The sequence below is a fragment of the Coregonus clupeaformis genome, chromosome 36, assembly GCF_020615455.1.
Source record: "Coregonus clupeaformis isolate EN_2021a chromosome 36, ASM2061545v1, whole genome shotgun sequence".
Taxonomy (NCBI): domain Eukaryota; kingdom Metazoa; phylum Chordata; class Actinopteri; order Salmoniformes; family Salmonidae; genus Coregonus; species Coregonus clupeaformis.
Window position 1 is genome coordinate 40,848,088 of NC_059227.1, and position 14,605 is coordinate 40,862,692.

General features: G+C 43.2%; 1 protein-coding gene across 1 annotated transcript in view; it reads right to left on the reverse strand.

Annotated features, from left to right (window-relative positions):
* The window catches only part of LOC121552910 (dihydrolipoyllysine-residue succinyltransferase component of 2-oxoglutarate dehydrogenase complex, mitochondrial), a 41,933-nt gene that overhangs the window by 22,410 nt on the left and 4,918 nt on the right, over window positions 1-14,605 (reverse strand). Inside the window, exons 3-15 of the mRNA XM_045211214.1 lie at window positions 14,519-14,561; window positions 14,201-14,265; window positions 14,031-14,105; window positions 13,862-13,917; window positions 13,584-13,692; window positions 11,752-11,865; window positions 11,554-11,627; window positions 11,200-11,297; window positions 10,354-10,484; window positions 9,909-9,982; window positions 9,500-9,615; window positions 7,323-7,332; window positions 7,015-7,161 (exon numbers count right to left, since the gene is read on the reverse strand). Of these exons, the coding sequence (XP_045067149.1) occupies window positions 7,015-7,161; window positions 7,323-7,332; window positions 9,500-9,615; window positions 9,909-9,982; window positions 10,354-10,484; window positions 11,200-11,297; window positions 11,554-11,627; window positions 11,752-11,865; window positions 13,584-13,692; window positions 13,862-13,917; window positions 14,031-14,105; window positions 14,201-14,265; window positions 14,519-14,561 (1,112 nt within the window). The remainder of the gene's footprint in view (window positions 1-7,014; window positions 7,162-7,322; window positions 7,333-9,499; window positions 9,616-9,908; window positions 9,983-10,353; window positions 10,485-11,199; window positions 11,298-11,553; window positions 11,628-11,751; window positions 11,866-13,583; window positions 13,693-13,861; window positions 13,918-14,030; window positions 14,106-14,200; window positions 14,266-14,518; window positions 14,562-14,605) is intronic.

Below are 14,605 nucleotides of genomic sequence, written 5' to 3' on the forward strand. Positions count from 1 at the left end.
CTATACGGTCAGGAGAGAGAGAGAGAGATAACTATACGGTGGAGAGAGAGAGAGAGAAATAACTATACGGTCAGGAGAGAGAGAGAGAGAAATAACTATACGGTCAGGAGAGAGAGAGAGAGAAATAACCATACAGTCAGGAGAAAGAGAGAAATAACTATACGGTCAGGAGAGAGAGAGAGAGAGCGAAATAACTATACAGTCAGGAGAGAGATAGAGAGAAATAACTATGAAGTCAGGGAGAAAGAGAGAAATAACATACGGTCAGGAGAGAGAGAGAGAGAAATAACTATACAGTCAGGGAAAGAGAGAGAAATAACTATGCAGTCAAGAGAGAGAGAGAGAAAATATCTATACGGTCAGAGAGAGAGAGAGAGAGAGAGAGAGAGAGAGAGAAGAGAAAAGAGAGAAGAGAGAGAAAACAGGTCAAGAGAGATAAATAACTATACGGACAGGAGAGAGAGAGAGAGAAATAACTATACGGTCAGGAGAGAGATCGAGAGAGAGAGAGAAATAACTATACGGTCATGAGAGAGAAATAACTATACAGTCAAGAGAGAGAAATAACTATACGGAAAGGAGAGAGAGAGAGAGAGAAATAACTATACGGTCAGGTGAGAGAGAGGGAGAAAAATAACTATACGGTCAGGAGAGAGAGAGAGAGAAATAACTATACGGTCAGGAGAGAGAGAGAGAAATAACTATACGGTCAGGAGAGAGAGAGAGAAATAACTATACGGACAGGAGAGAGAGAGAGAAATAACTATACGGGTCAGGAGAGAGAGAGAGAAATAACTATACAGTCAGGGAGAGAGAGAGAGAAATAACTATACGAGTCAGGGAGAGAGAGAGAGAGAGAAATAACTATACGGTCAGGAGAGAGAGAGAGAAATAACTATATAGTCAGGAGAGTGAGAGAGAGAAATAACTATACAGTCAGGAGAGAGAGAGAGAAATAACTATACCGTTAGGAGAGAGAGAGAGAAATAACTATATAGTCAGGAGAGTGAGAGAGAGAAATAACTATATGGTCAAGAGAGAGAGAACGCAAAATAACTATACAGTCAGGAGAGAAAGAGAGAAATAACTATACGGTCAGGAGAGAGAGAGAGAGAAATAACTGTACAGTCAGGAGAGAGAAATAAATAACTATGCGGTCAGGAGAGAGAGAGAGAAATAACTATACAGTCAGGAGAGAGTGAGAGAGAGAAATAACTATACGGTCAGGAGAGAGAGAGAGAGATAACTATACGGTGGAGAGAGAGAGAGAGAAATAACTATACGGTCAGGAGAGAGAGAGAGAGAAATAACTATACGGTCAGGAGAGAGAGAGAGAGAAATAACCATACAGTCAGGAGAGAGAGAGAAATAACTATACGGTCAGGAGAGAGAGAGAGAAATAACTATACGGTCAGGAGAGAGAGAGAGAGAGCGAAATAACTATACAGTCAGGAGAGAGATAGAGAGAAATAACTATGAAGTCAGGAGAAAGAGATAAATAACTATACGGTCAGGAGAGAGAGAGAGAGAAATAACTATACAGTCAGGAAAGAGAGAGAAATAACTATGCAGTCAAGAGAGAGAGGGAGAAAAATAACTATACACGGTCAGAGAGAGAGAGAGAGAGAGAGAGAGAGAGAGAGAGAGAGAGAGAGAGAGAGAGAGAGAGAGAGAAATAACTATACGGTCAAAGAGAGAGAAATAACAACGGACAGAGGAGAGAGAGAAATAACTATACGGTCAGGAGAGAGAGAGAGAAATAACTATACGGTCAGGAGAGAGAGAGAGAGAAATAACTATACGGTCAGGAGAGAGAGAGAGAGAGAAATAACTATACGGTCAGAGAGAGAGAGAGAATAACTATATAGTCAGGAGAGTGAGAGAGAGAAATAACTATACAGTCAGGAGAGAGAGAGAGAGAAATAACTATACCGTTAGGAGAGAGAGAGAGAAATAACTATACAGTCAGGAGAGAGAGAGAAATAACTATACAGTCAGGAGAGAGAGAGAGAGAGAAATAACTATACGGTCAGGAGAGAGAGAGAGAAATAACTATACAGTCAGGAGAGAGAGAGAGAGAAATAACTATACCGTTAGGAGAGAGAGAGAGAAATAACTATACGGTCAGGAGAGAGAGAGAGAGAAATAACTATACGGTCAGGAGAAAGAGAGAGAAATAACTATACAGTCAGGAGAGAGAGAGAGAAATAACTATACGGTCAGGAGAGAGAGAGAGAGAAATAACTGTACAGTCAGGAGAGAGAAATAAATAACTATGCGGTCAGGAGAGAGAGAGAGAAATAACTATACAGTCAGGAGAGAGTGAGAGAGAGAAATAACTATACGGTCAGGAGAGAGAGAGAGAAATAACTATACGGTCAGGAGAGAGAGAGAAATAACTATACGGTCAGGAGAGAGAGAGAGAAACAACTATACGGTCAGGAGAGAGAGAGAGATAACTATACGGTGGAGAGAGAGAGAGAGAAATAACTATACGAGTCAGAGAGAGAGAGAGAAATAACTACACGGTCAGAGAGAGAGAGAGAGAAATAACCATACAGTCAGAGAGAGAGAGAGAAATAACTATACGGTCAGGAGAGAGAGAGAGAGAAATAACTATACAGTCAGGAGAGAGAGAGAGAGAAATAACTATGAAGTCAGGAGAAAGAGAGAAATAACTATACGGTCAGGAGAGAGAGAGAGAAATAACTATACAGTCAGGAAAGAGAGAGAAATAACTATGCAGTCAAGAGAGAGAGGGAGAAAAATACTATACGGTCAGGAGAGAGAGAGAGAGAGAGAGAGAGAGAGAGAGAGAGAGAGAGAGAGAGAGAGAGAGAGAGAGAGAGAGAGAGAGAGAGAGAGAGAGAGAGAGAGAGAGAGAGAGAGAGAGAGAGAGAGAGAGAGAGAGAGAGAGAGAGAGAAATAACTATACGGTCAAGAGAGATAAATAACTATACGGACAGGAGAGAGAGAGAGAGAAATAACTATACGGTCAAGAGAGAGAAATAACTATACGGTCAGGAGAGAGAGAGAGAGAAATAACTATACGGTCAGAGGAGAGAGAGAGAGAGAAATAACTATACGGTCAGGAGAGAGAGAGAGAAATAACTATATAGTCAGGAGAGTGAGAGAGAGAAATAACTATACAGTCAGGAGAGAGAGAGAGAGAAATAACTATACGGTCAGGAGAGAGAGAGAGAGAGAAATAACTATACGGTCAGGAGAGAGAGAGAGCGAAATAACTATACCGTTAGGAGAGACAGAAATAACTATACAGTCAGGAGAGAGAGAGAGCGAAATAACTATACCGTTAGGAGAGACAGAAATAACTATACAGTCAGGAGAGAGAGAGAGAGAGAGCGAAATAACTATAAAGTCAGGAGAGAGAGAGAGAGAAATAACTATACGGTCAGGAGAAAGAGAGAGAAATAACTATACAGTCAGGAGAGAGAGAGAAATAACAGTACAGTCAGGAGAGAGAAATAAATAACTATGCGGTCAGGAGAGAGAGAGAGAGAAACAACTATACGGTCGAGAGAGAGAGAGAGAAATAACTATACGGTCAGGAGAGAGAGAGAGAAATAACTATACGGTCAGGAGAGAGAGAGAGAGAGAAATAACTATACGGTCAGGAGAGAGAGAGAGAGAGAAATAACAATACGGTCAGGAGAGAGAGAGAGAAATAACTATATAGTCAGGAGAGAGAGAGAGAGAAATAACTATACAGTCAGGAGAGAGAGAGAGAAACAACTATACGGTCGAGAGAGAGAGAGAGAAATAACTATACGGTCGAGAGAGAGAGAGAGAAATAACTATACGGTCAGGAGAGAGAGAGAGAGAAATAACTATACGGTCAGGAGAGAGAGAGAGAGAGAAATAACTATACGGTCAGGAGAGAGAGAGAGAAATAACTATATAGTCAGGAGAGTGAGAGAGAGAAATAACTATACAGTCAGGAGAGAGAGAGAGCGAAATAACTATACCGTTAGGAGAGAGAGAGAAATAACTATACAGTCAGGAGAGAGAGACAGAGAAATAACTATACGTTCAGAGAGAGAGAGAGAGAGAAATAACTATACGGTCAGGAGAGAGAGAGAGAAATAACTATATAGTCAGGAGAGTGAGAGAGAGAAATAACTATACAGTCAGGAGAGAGAGAGAGCGAAATAACTATACCGTTAGGAGAGAGAGAGAGAAATAACTATACAGTCAGGAGAGAGAGAGAGAAATAACTATACAGTCAGGAGAGAGAGAGAGAGAGAAATAACAGTACAGTCAGGAGAGAGAAATAAATAACTATGCGGTCAGGAGAGAGAGAGAGAAATAACTATACGGTCAGGAGAGAGTGAGAGAGCGAAATAACTATACAGTCAGGAGAGAGAGAGAGAAATAACTATACGGTCAGGAGAGAGAGAGAGAAATAACTATACGGTCAGGAGAGAGAGAGAGAGAGAGAAATAACTATACGGTCACGAGAGAGAGAGAGAAATAACTATACGGTCAGGAGAGAGAGAGCGCGAGAGCGAGAGATAAATAACTATACAGTCAGGAGAGAGAGAGAAATAACTATACAGTCAGGAGAGAGAGAGAGAGCGAAATAACTATACAGTCAGGAGAGAGAGAGAGAGCGAAATAACTATACAGTCAGGAGAGAGAGAGAGAGCGAAATAACTATACAGTCAGGAGAAAGAGAGAGAGAAATAACCATACAGTCAGGAGAAAGAGAGAAATAACTATACGGTCAGGTGAGAGAGAGAGAGAAATAACCGTACAGTCAGGAGAGAGAGAGAGAAATAACTATACAGTCAGGAGAAAGAGAGAAATAACTATACGGTCAGGAGAGGGAGAGGGAGAGAGAGAAAGAGAGAGAGAGAGAGAGAGAAATAACTATACGGTCAAGAGAGAGAGAGAAATAACTATAGAACCCTTGAATGAGTAGGTGTGTCCAAACATTTGACTGGTACTGTATTTATACAATGAGTATACCAAACATTATGAACACCTTCCTAATATTGAGTTTAACCACCCCCTTTTGCCCTCAGAACAGCCTCAATTTGTCGGGGGCATGGACTCTACAAGGTGTCGAAAGGGTTCCACAGGGATGCTGGCCCATGTTGACTCCAATGCTTCCCACAGTTGTGTGAGATTGGCTGGATGTCCTTTGGGTGGTGGACCATTCTTGATATACATGGGAAACTGTTGAGCTTGAAAAACTCAGCAGCGTTGCAGTTCTTGACACAATCCGGTGCGCCTGGCAACTACTACCATACCCCATTCACCCTCTGAATGGCACACATACACAATCCATGTTTCAATTGTCTCAAGGCTTAAAAATCCTTCTTTAACCTGTCTCCTCCCCTTCATCTACACTGATTGAAGTGGATTTAACAAGTGACATCAATAAGGGATCATAGCTTTCACCTGGTCAGTCTATGTCATAGAAAGAGCAGGTGTTCTTAATGTTTTCTATACTCAGTGTATGTAAACTCAGCAAAAAAAGAAACATCCCTTTTTCAGGACCCTGTCTTTCAAAGATAATTCGTAAAAAGCCAAATAACTTCACAGATCTTCATTGTAAAGGGTTTAAACACTGTTTCCCATGCTTGTTCAATTAACCATAAACAATTAATTAACATGCACCTGTGGAACGGTCGTTAAGACACTAACAGCTTACAGATGGTAGGCAATTAAGGTCACGGTTATGAAAACTCAGGACACTAAAGAGGCCTTTCTACTGACTCTGAAATACACCAAAAGAAAGATGCCCAGGGTCCCTGCTCATCTGTGTGAACGTGCCTTAGGCATGCTGCAAGGAGGCATGAGGACTGCAGATGTGGCCAGAGCAATAAATTACAATATCCGTACTGTGAGACGCCTAAGACAGCACTACAGGGAGACAGGACGGACAGCTGATCGTCCTCGCAGTGGCAGACCATGCGTAACAACACCTGCACAGGATCGGTACATCCGAACATCACACCTGCGGGACAGGTACAGGATGGCAACAACAACTGCCCGAGTTACACCAGGAACGCACAATCCCTCCATCAGTGCTCAGACTGTCCGCAATAGTCAGAGAGGCTGGACTGAGGGCTTGTAGGCCTGTTGTGAGGCTGGACTGAGGGCTTGTAGGCCTGTTGTGAGGCTGGACTGAGGGCTTGTAGGCCTGTTGTGAGGCTGGACTGAGGGCTTGTAGGCCTGTTGTGAGGCTGGACTGAGGGCTTGTAGGCCTGTTGTGAGGCTGGACTGAGGGCTTGTAGGCCTGTTGTGAGGCTGGACTGAGGGCTTGTAGGCCTGTTGTGAGGCTGGACTGAGGGCTTGTAGGCCTGTTGTGAGGCTGGACTGAGGGCTTGTAGGCCTGTTGTGAGGCTGGACTGAGGGCTTGTAGGCCTGTTGTGAGGCTGGACTGAGGGCTTGTAGGCCTGTTGTAAGGCAGGTCCTCAACAGACATCACCAGCATTCTAGGGCCATTCCGCCCAGAAATGTCCGGGAACTTGCAGGTGCGGGCTGGTGGAAGAGTGGGGTAACATCTCCCAGCAAGAACTGGCAAATCTGGTGCAGTCCATGCAGAGGAGATGCACTGCAGTACTTAACCCCCCCCCTTTGTTCAGGGACACATTATTCAATTTATGTTAGTCACATGTCTGTGGAACTTGTTCAGTTTATGTCTCAGTTGTTGAATCTTGTTATGTTCATACAAATATTTACACGTTACACAGTTTGCTGAAAATAAACGCAGTTGACAGTGAGAGGACGTTTCTTTTTTTGCTGAGTTTATGTATGAATGTATGTATAATATCAGGAAAATATCACAATGAATATCAGGAAAATGAAATATACTGTAGCAGAGGTTGAAATAGATATTGAAACTATACAACTTTAGAAACAAACAAAAAAACTGTTTGCATAAATTTGCCTTTGGCTTCAAAATATTGTCCAATTCAACTTCTGGATTGAGATGAATTTCACTTGTTGACATACAGAAGTGAATGCACTGGGGGTGTGACCCACCTTGCGCCGATGGCCAAGGTGTGAAGATGCGATGCCAGGATGGCAGACTGGGGTGGGTTGATGATGGGCGGGAACATGGAACCGAACACTCCCGATGATGGTGAAGGTCCCCCATCCAGTGTCCTCACAGCCAGGTATTGTTACGAGCTGGACAAAACAAGAGTATTGTATTATTAATTTGTTTCATTGATTACATTATTATTTTTTTTTTATGGAAGAAGTTCTTGGCGCCTTTGATCACAAGGTCATCATATTGATGTTGTGACAAAAGTAAGGCTCAACCTCGATCTCCTCCACAGCCAGCTCACTGTTACGAGCCTGGAGAAAACACAAGGGGTCAATCAAATCAAATTTGATTTGCCACGTGTGCCGAATACAACAGGTGTAGACCTTACAGTGAAATGCTTACTTACAAGCCCTTAACCAACAATGCAGTTTTAAGAAGAAAAAAAGTGTGAAGTAAAAAATAGATACGTTTAAAAAATATTTAAAAAAATATTTAAAAAAGAGCAGCAGTAAAATAAAATAACAGTAGGGAGGATATAGGGGGGTAACGGGGACAGAGTCAATGAAAGCGGGGCACGGTAAGTTGAGGTAATTGAGGTAATATGTACATGTAGGTAGAGTTAAAGTGACTATGCATAAATAATAAACAGAGTAGCAGCAGCGTAAAAGAGGGTGGGGGTGGGGGGGGCAGTGCAAATAGTCCGGGTAGCCATGATTAGCTGTTCAGAAGTCTTATGGCTTGGGGGTAGAAGCTGTTGAGAAGCCTTTTGGACCTAGACTTGGCGCTCCGTTACCGCATGCCGTGCGGTAGCAGAGAGAACAGTCTACAACTAGGGGGCTGGAGTCTTTGACAATCTTTAGGACATTCCTCTGACATCGCCTGGTATAGAGGTCATGGATGGCAGGAAGCTTGGCCCCAGTGATGTACTGGTCTACAAATTGGAGTGGGTCTAGGGTTTCTGGGATAATGGTGTTGATGTGAGCCATGACCAGCCTTTCAAAGCACTTCATGGCTACAGACGTGAGTGCTACGGGTTGGTAGTCATTTAGGCAGGTTATCTTAGTGTTCTTGGGCACAGGGACTATGGTGGTCTGCTTGAAACATGTTGGTATTACAGACTCAGTCAGGGACATGTTGAAAATGTCAGTGAAGACACTTGCCAGTTGGTCAGCGCATGCTCGGAGTACACGTCCTGGTAATCCGTCTGGCCCTGCGGCCCTGTGAATGTTGACCTGCTTAAAAGTCTTACTCACATCGGCTATGGACAGCCGGAACAGCTGACGCTCTCATGCATGCTTCAGTGTTGCTTGCCTCGAAGCGAGTATAGAAGTGATTTAGCTCGTCTGGTAGGCTCGTGTCACTGGGCAGCTCGCAGCTTTGCTTCCCTGTGTAGTCTGTAATAGTGGCCGAATCGAGAACGAAGATAGTATCGCCAATACCAGGTTAGTCTGGCTACATCCCTCACGACGCCAGGACAGCGGAGTCACTGACAACCTTCCGGAGACACTTGAAACCCTACCTCTTTAAGGAATACCTGGGATAGTATAAAAGTAATCCTCCTAAAATATTATATATAAAAAACAAATGAACATTAAAAATATACTCTAAAAATTATAAAAAATATAAAACAATTAATTGTCAAGTGGTTGTCCCTCTGGCTGTCATAAGGTGAATGCAGTACGATTCAATCTTAGTCCTGTATTGACTCTTTGCCTGTTTGATGGTTCGTCGGAGGGCATAGTGGGATTTCTTATAAGCGTCCGGGTTAGAGTCCCGCTCCTTGAAAGCGGCAGCTCTACCCTTTAGCTCAGTGCGGATGTTGCCTGTAATCCATGGCTTCTGGTTGGGGTTTGTACGTCACTGTGGGGACGACGTCATCGATGCACTTATTGATGAAGCCAGTGACTGATGTGGTGTACTCCTCAATGCCAACGGAAGAATCCCGGAACATATTCCAGTCTGTGCTAGCAAAACGGTCCTGTAGCTTAGCATCTGCATCATTTGACCACTTCCTTATTAACCGAGTCCCTGGTGCTTCCTGCTTTAGTTTTTGCTTATAAGCAGGAATCAGGAGGATAGAGTTATGGTTAGATTTGCCAAATGGAGGGCGAGGGAGAGCTTTGTACGCGTCTCTGTGTGTGGAGTAAAGGTGGTCTAGAGTTTTTTTCCTCTTGTTGCACATTTAACATGCTGGTTGAAATTAGGTAGAACGGATTTAAGTTTCCCTGCATTAAAGTCCCCGGCCACTAGGAGCGCTGCCTCTGGATGAGCGTTTTCCTGTTTGCTTATGACCTTATACAGCTCATTGAGTGCAATCTTAGTGCCAGCATCGGTTTGTGGTGGTAAATAGACAGCTACGAAAGATATAGAAGAAAACTCTCTTGGCATATATTATTATTTTTATAAAATCACTGATGTCATGACGAAAGTAAAGCACAACCTTTTAGCTGATGTATCTTATGTCTACAATAGTGAGACTCATTCATCCCATTCAAACAAAGCTTTCTTACCTTCTCTCCCAGACCGTTGATGGTTTTCTCAATGTCAGCAAAGTTCATGGTCTCTACGTTGCGAATAACCGGTACAACCAGTCCCTGGTGAAGAGGAGCAGGTGAGACCACATATACAAGCAAGAGACCCATAACTTTCTGATTAAAACACCAACAAACAGAACAGACACAACCAACCCAGTCAACACCACACAATGATACAAGGAGCTCCAGCCCTTCAGAAAAAATATAATATATATTTTTGAATGTATAGATTAGGTCACGCCTCCCACCAACAGCCCTAGACCCAGACATGACAATTAGGGGCAGCTACAAAAATATAGGTTCATAGTTAAGAGAACATAGAATGTATAGGTCACATGTCCTCGATGCCTTACCTTCGGAGTGGCCACAGCCACACTGATGTCAACATAATCCCTGTAAACTATCTCTTTGGTTGTATCATCGATCACTGGGGAGAGCAAGAAAGAAACATGATCAGTCATTCTCACATTTTCACTTCAATGCCATTAGCGTTTCATCCAACGCACATACATTCTGGGCTCTCTGGCATAAAGAAATTGGGTTAGAAATCTCAAATCAATTATGAGTTGGTGTATAAAGCTTCCTCACAGAAACAGAATGCCACAAAACTTCATCAAAGCCAGTTTACTTTAACATGTAACCGTTGAAATAAGTGTCTGTGGTGTTGGAAGCAGGGTTAAAAAAAATTGTCGGGATTTTTTTTTTGTAAATTCCCTAGTTTTCTAGAAATCCTGGTTCGAGGATTCTGGATTTCCTGCTTATTCCCTGCTGATTCTGAGAAAGAGGGTAAGTCTTAACCTCCGTTGACAGAAGGCTGGTCCATGAGAGCATGGGCTGAAGCCTTAACGAAGGCTGACATGAAGCCAAGCTTGATGTTATGTCTCTTCAGGAAAGCATCTTTATGGAGAGTCCTCATCTCCTGGATGTTGCTATGGAGGGAGGGGAGAGAAGAACCGTTAAAGCAGGGTGTGTGTGTGTCTGTAGGAAAGCATCTTTATGGAGTTTTCCCCATCTCCTGGATGTTGCTGTGGACGGACTGGGCCATTTTTTGGAAAACATGCCATTTTGAAGTGTCTGTATGTCTATGTATCTGTATGGTGGCAGCCATTTTGAAGTGTCTGTATGTCTATGTATCTGTTTGGTGGCAGCCATTTTGAAGTGTCTGTATGTCTATGTATCTGTATGGTGGCAGCCATTTTGAAGTGTCTGTATGTCTATGTATCTGTATGGTGGCAGCCATTTTGAAGTGTCTGTATGTCTATGTATCTGTATGGTGGCAGCCATTTTGAAGTGTCTGTATGTCTATGTATCTGTATGGTGGCAGCCATTTTGAAGTGTCTGTATGTCTATGTATCTGTATGGTGGCAGCCATTTTGAAGTGTCTGTATGTCTATGTATCTGTATGGTGGCAGCCATTTTGAAGTGTCTGTATGTCTATGTATCTGTATGGTGGCAGCCATTTTGAAGTGTCTGTATGTCTATGTATCTGTATGGTGGCAGCCATTTTGAAGTGTCTGTATGTCTATGTATCTGGATGGTGGCATGTGCAGCCCTGAAACCACTGGACCTTCAGGGATGAATAAAGTGATATTGTATTGTATGGTATTGGACATCAACAGCAGCATTGTGATTGCATTGTCTCACCTCATGTCTATCTCGTTGAAGGTGGTGAGCATGGCACAGGTCTCCTGAGCCTCCTTCAGCCTCTGGGCGATCCTCAGCCTCATACGATTCATCTTCACCTGGAGGATTAACGAGACAATTGGTTGGTTGGTGATTGGACACATCTGTATGGTTTCTCAATAAACGAGGGCAAGACACTTCTCTTGGTTTGAAACCAACCTAAGGCCTTTCCCTGCTATTTCATCTGGTTCTGTTAGTATGGGCGTGTTGACCTAAGGCTGACCTGGTGTGGAGAGGTCTCACACTGCTATTTCATCTAGTTCTGTTAGTATGGGAGTGTTGACCTAAGGCTGACCTGGTGTAGAGAGGTCTTACCCTGCTCTCTTTCCTGGTCCCATGAGCTTCTGGTGCTGCTGCCGGTGCTGCTGCAGTTGGCTTGACCGCAGAAACTAAAGAGAGAGGGGAAAAAAGAGAAAATATTATAATGATCAACGTAAATGTTAGTTTTTTTATTATTCTACTAAGGTTTAACATGAATGCAATGTTTGTTTCCAACAGCAGCTGACGACGTACCAGGTTTGGCTTGTGCTGCTTGTGCTGGCATGGTGGGTACCGGGGGCATGGCGACAGGGATGGAGGCCGGGGTTGGGGTTGGGGTTGGGGCGGCGGCGGCTTTGGCTGTTGCAGCTGACCAGAGAAGAAGAGACATTCAGACCTAGCTACAGATTGCTACACCAGATAATGTGATATAACCAAAGCTTGTTGGTATCCATTACTTGACGTTACAGGTTTGCCTATTTATCGTTCTCGATTCTGCCAAACATGCATCTTCTAAAATCTCTGTGTCCATTTGCAGGTGGTGCGTTTGAATTTATTAATATAAATACATGTTTTGCCATCTTCTCTAGTTCACATGGGGGTGGATCCACTTGTCTCAATCGATTTGAAATGGACAAGATGGCGGCGTACACATTGTTGGATTACTTAATGGAGCAAAATTATATATTTTATTTTAATAACGGAGCCTTTTCTAAATTCAAGCACACTACCTGTAACTGGACAGATTTTAGAAGATGCATGTTTGGCCGAATCGAGAACGACGATAGTTTCGCTAATACCAGGTTAGTCTGGCTACATCCCTCACGACGCCAGGACAGTGGAGTCACTGACCACCTTCCAGAGACACTTGAAACCCTACCTCTTTAAGGAATACCTGGGATAGTATAAAGTAATCCTTCTAACCCCCCCCCCCCACCCCCACACCCACACCTGGACTACTGTTCAGTCTTGTGGTCAGGTGCCACAAAGAGGGGACTTAGGAAAATTACAATTGGCTCAGAACAAGGCAGCATGGCTGGCCTTTAAACATACACGGGGGGGCTAACATTAATGATATGCATATACATCTCTCATGGCTCAAAGTGGAGGAGAGATTGACTTCATCACTACTTATTTTTGTAAGAAGTGTTGACATGCTGAATGCACCGAGGTGTCTGTTTAAACTACTAACTCAGACACCCATGCATACCCCACAAGACATGCCACCAGAGGTCTCTTCACAGTCCCCAAGTCCAGAGCAGACTATGGGAGGCGCACAGTACTACACAGAGCCATGACTACATGGAACTCTATCCCACATCAAGTACCTGATGCCAGCAGTAAAATTAGATTTAAAAAAACAGGTAAAAATCCACCTTAAGGAACAGCGGGGACTGTGAAGCAACACAAACATAGGCACAGACACATGCACACACACACACGATAACATACGCACTATACACACACGTACACATGGATTTTGTACTGTAGATATGTGGTATTGGAGTAGGTGCCTGAGGGCACACAGTGTGTTGTGAAATCTGTTGTGAATGTATTGTAATGTTTTTTTAAATGGTATAACTACCTTAATTTTGCCGGACCCCAGGAAGAGTAGCTGATGCCTTGGCAGCAGCTAATGGGATCCGTAATAAATACAAATCAGGAAGCTGTTCCTAATGTTTTGTCCACTCAGTGTACGTGTACTGGACGTATCAGTGTGTGTGTATGTCACAGGTGTGACCAATTGCCCTCGGCAAGCAAGTTTCCCTATTGGCTCATTGTGCTGATCACATGATTTCAGATTCAAGCAGTAGAATCAGTGTATCTCATTTTTTGATTTCTACTAAAGTTAAGATGAATGCAATGTACATTTATATCAGCAGCTAACTAAGTACCAAACCTAGCTGCAGATTGTTACACCAGATAATGTGATAAAACCAAAGATTTCTGGTATCCGTTCCCGGCCGTTATAGGTTTGCCCCCCCCGAAAAACAAAACATAGCCAGAGATGTTTAAACTAACCTGGTATTGTTGGAACAGGAAAAGAACACTTGGATGAGAGACAAAGATGGAGAGAGAAAGTGTACCTCCTTTTTTGAGTTTGAAGAGGGGATTCCCGGCCTCTACCCTCCCTCCATCTGGCACAAGGAGCTCCGTGATCACACCGGCCGCCGGAGACGGCACCTGCAACGAGGTCTGAGAGAAAACCATACACACAGTTATTCAAATTACAAACTTACGGCATTTCAGCATTTGATAGCTTGACTTTTCCTAAATATTTGATCATCAATGCCATCTCTTTATTCCTCAAAGTGTTTTTAAACAGTTAAAAGGCTATATTGTGACTTCTCAATGTATTCAGTACCTTGTCAGTCTCGATCTCACACACCACCTCATCCTCTTTCACTGAATCTCCAACAGCTGGGAAAGACCAAAGGAAGGTATTATTGACCTGCACAAAACCTCCATGGCAACAAGAGAGTAAACATGAGCCGAGTTGATTTTCCTGAGCCGCCCCCCCAAAAAAACCCTACCTTTCTCCCACCTGACGTCCCCTTCTGTGATCGACTCAGAGAACGGAGGGGTGTTGACGGTGACAACGTCATCCCCTGATCAAAAACAAAGACGTCAGACAGATTTTTATTTAAAAACAGTGACTTGTTTAACGCACAGGGAAAGACAAGAGAGGTGTTTGAATACATACTGCGTGCTGCAGACGTCTTGAAGTATCTGACGTGGAAGACAACAATTGATGACGGAAATTCACATCTGAAACAGAGGACGAAAACCTGTTTATTATGGAGCAGCCTATAAATAAAGTAGCCTCTCTTGTAAAAACAAGGGGCTTAAAACTAGTGCAACACACATTAAAATCCTCTCAAATATAATGAATGTAACTGAAACATTTTCTGTAGCAAACAAAAAATGCATGGGGAATCTTCAGATGACTCCAGATTTGTTTGTCAGCCTGTCTGAGGCAAAACATACTGAGATAAACCCAGGACCAAGAGAGGACACTTACAACTGACTGTTCCTGTAGACAATCCTGTTGCCAGCGGAGAGGCCTTCAAAAAGAGATAAAAGAAGAGGAAGAGAGAGGAGGGAGAAA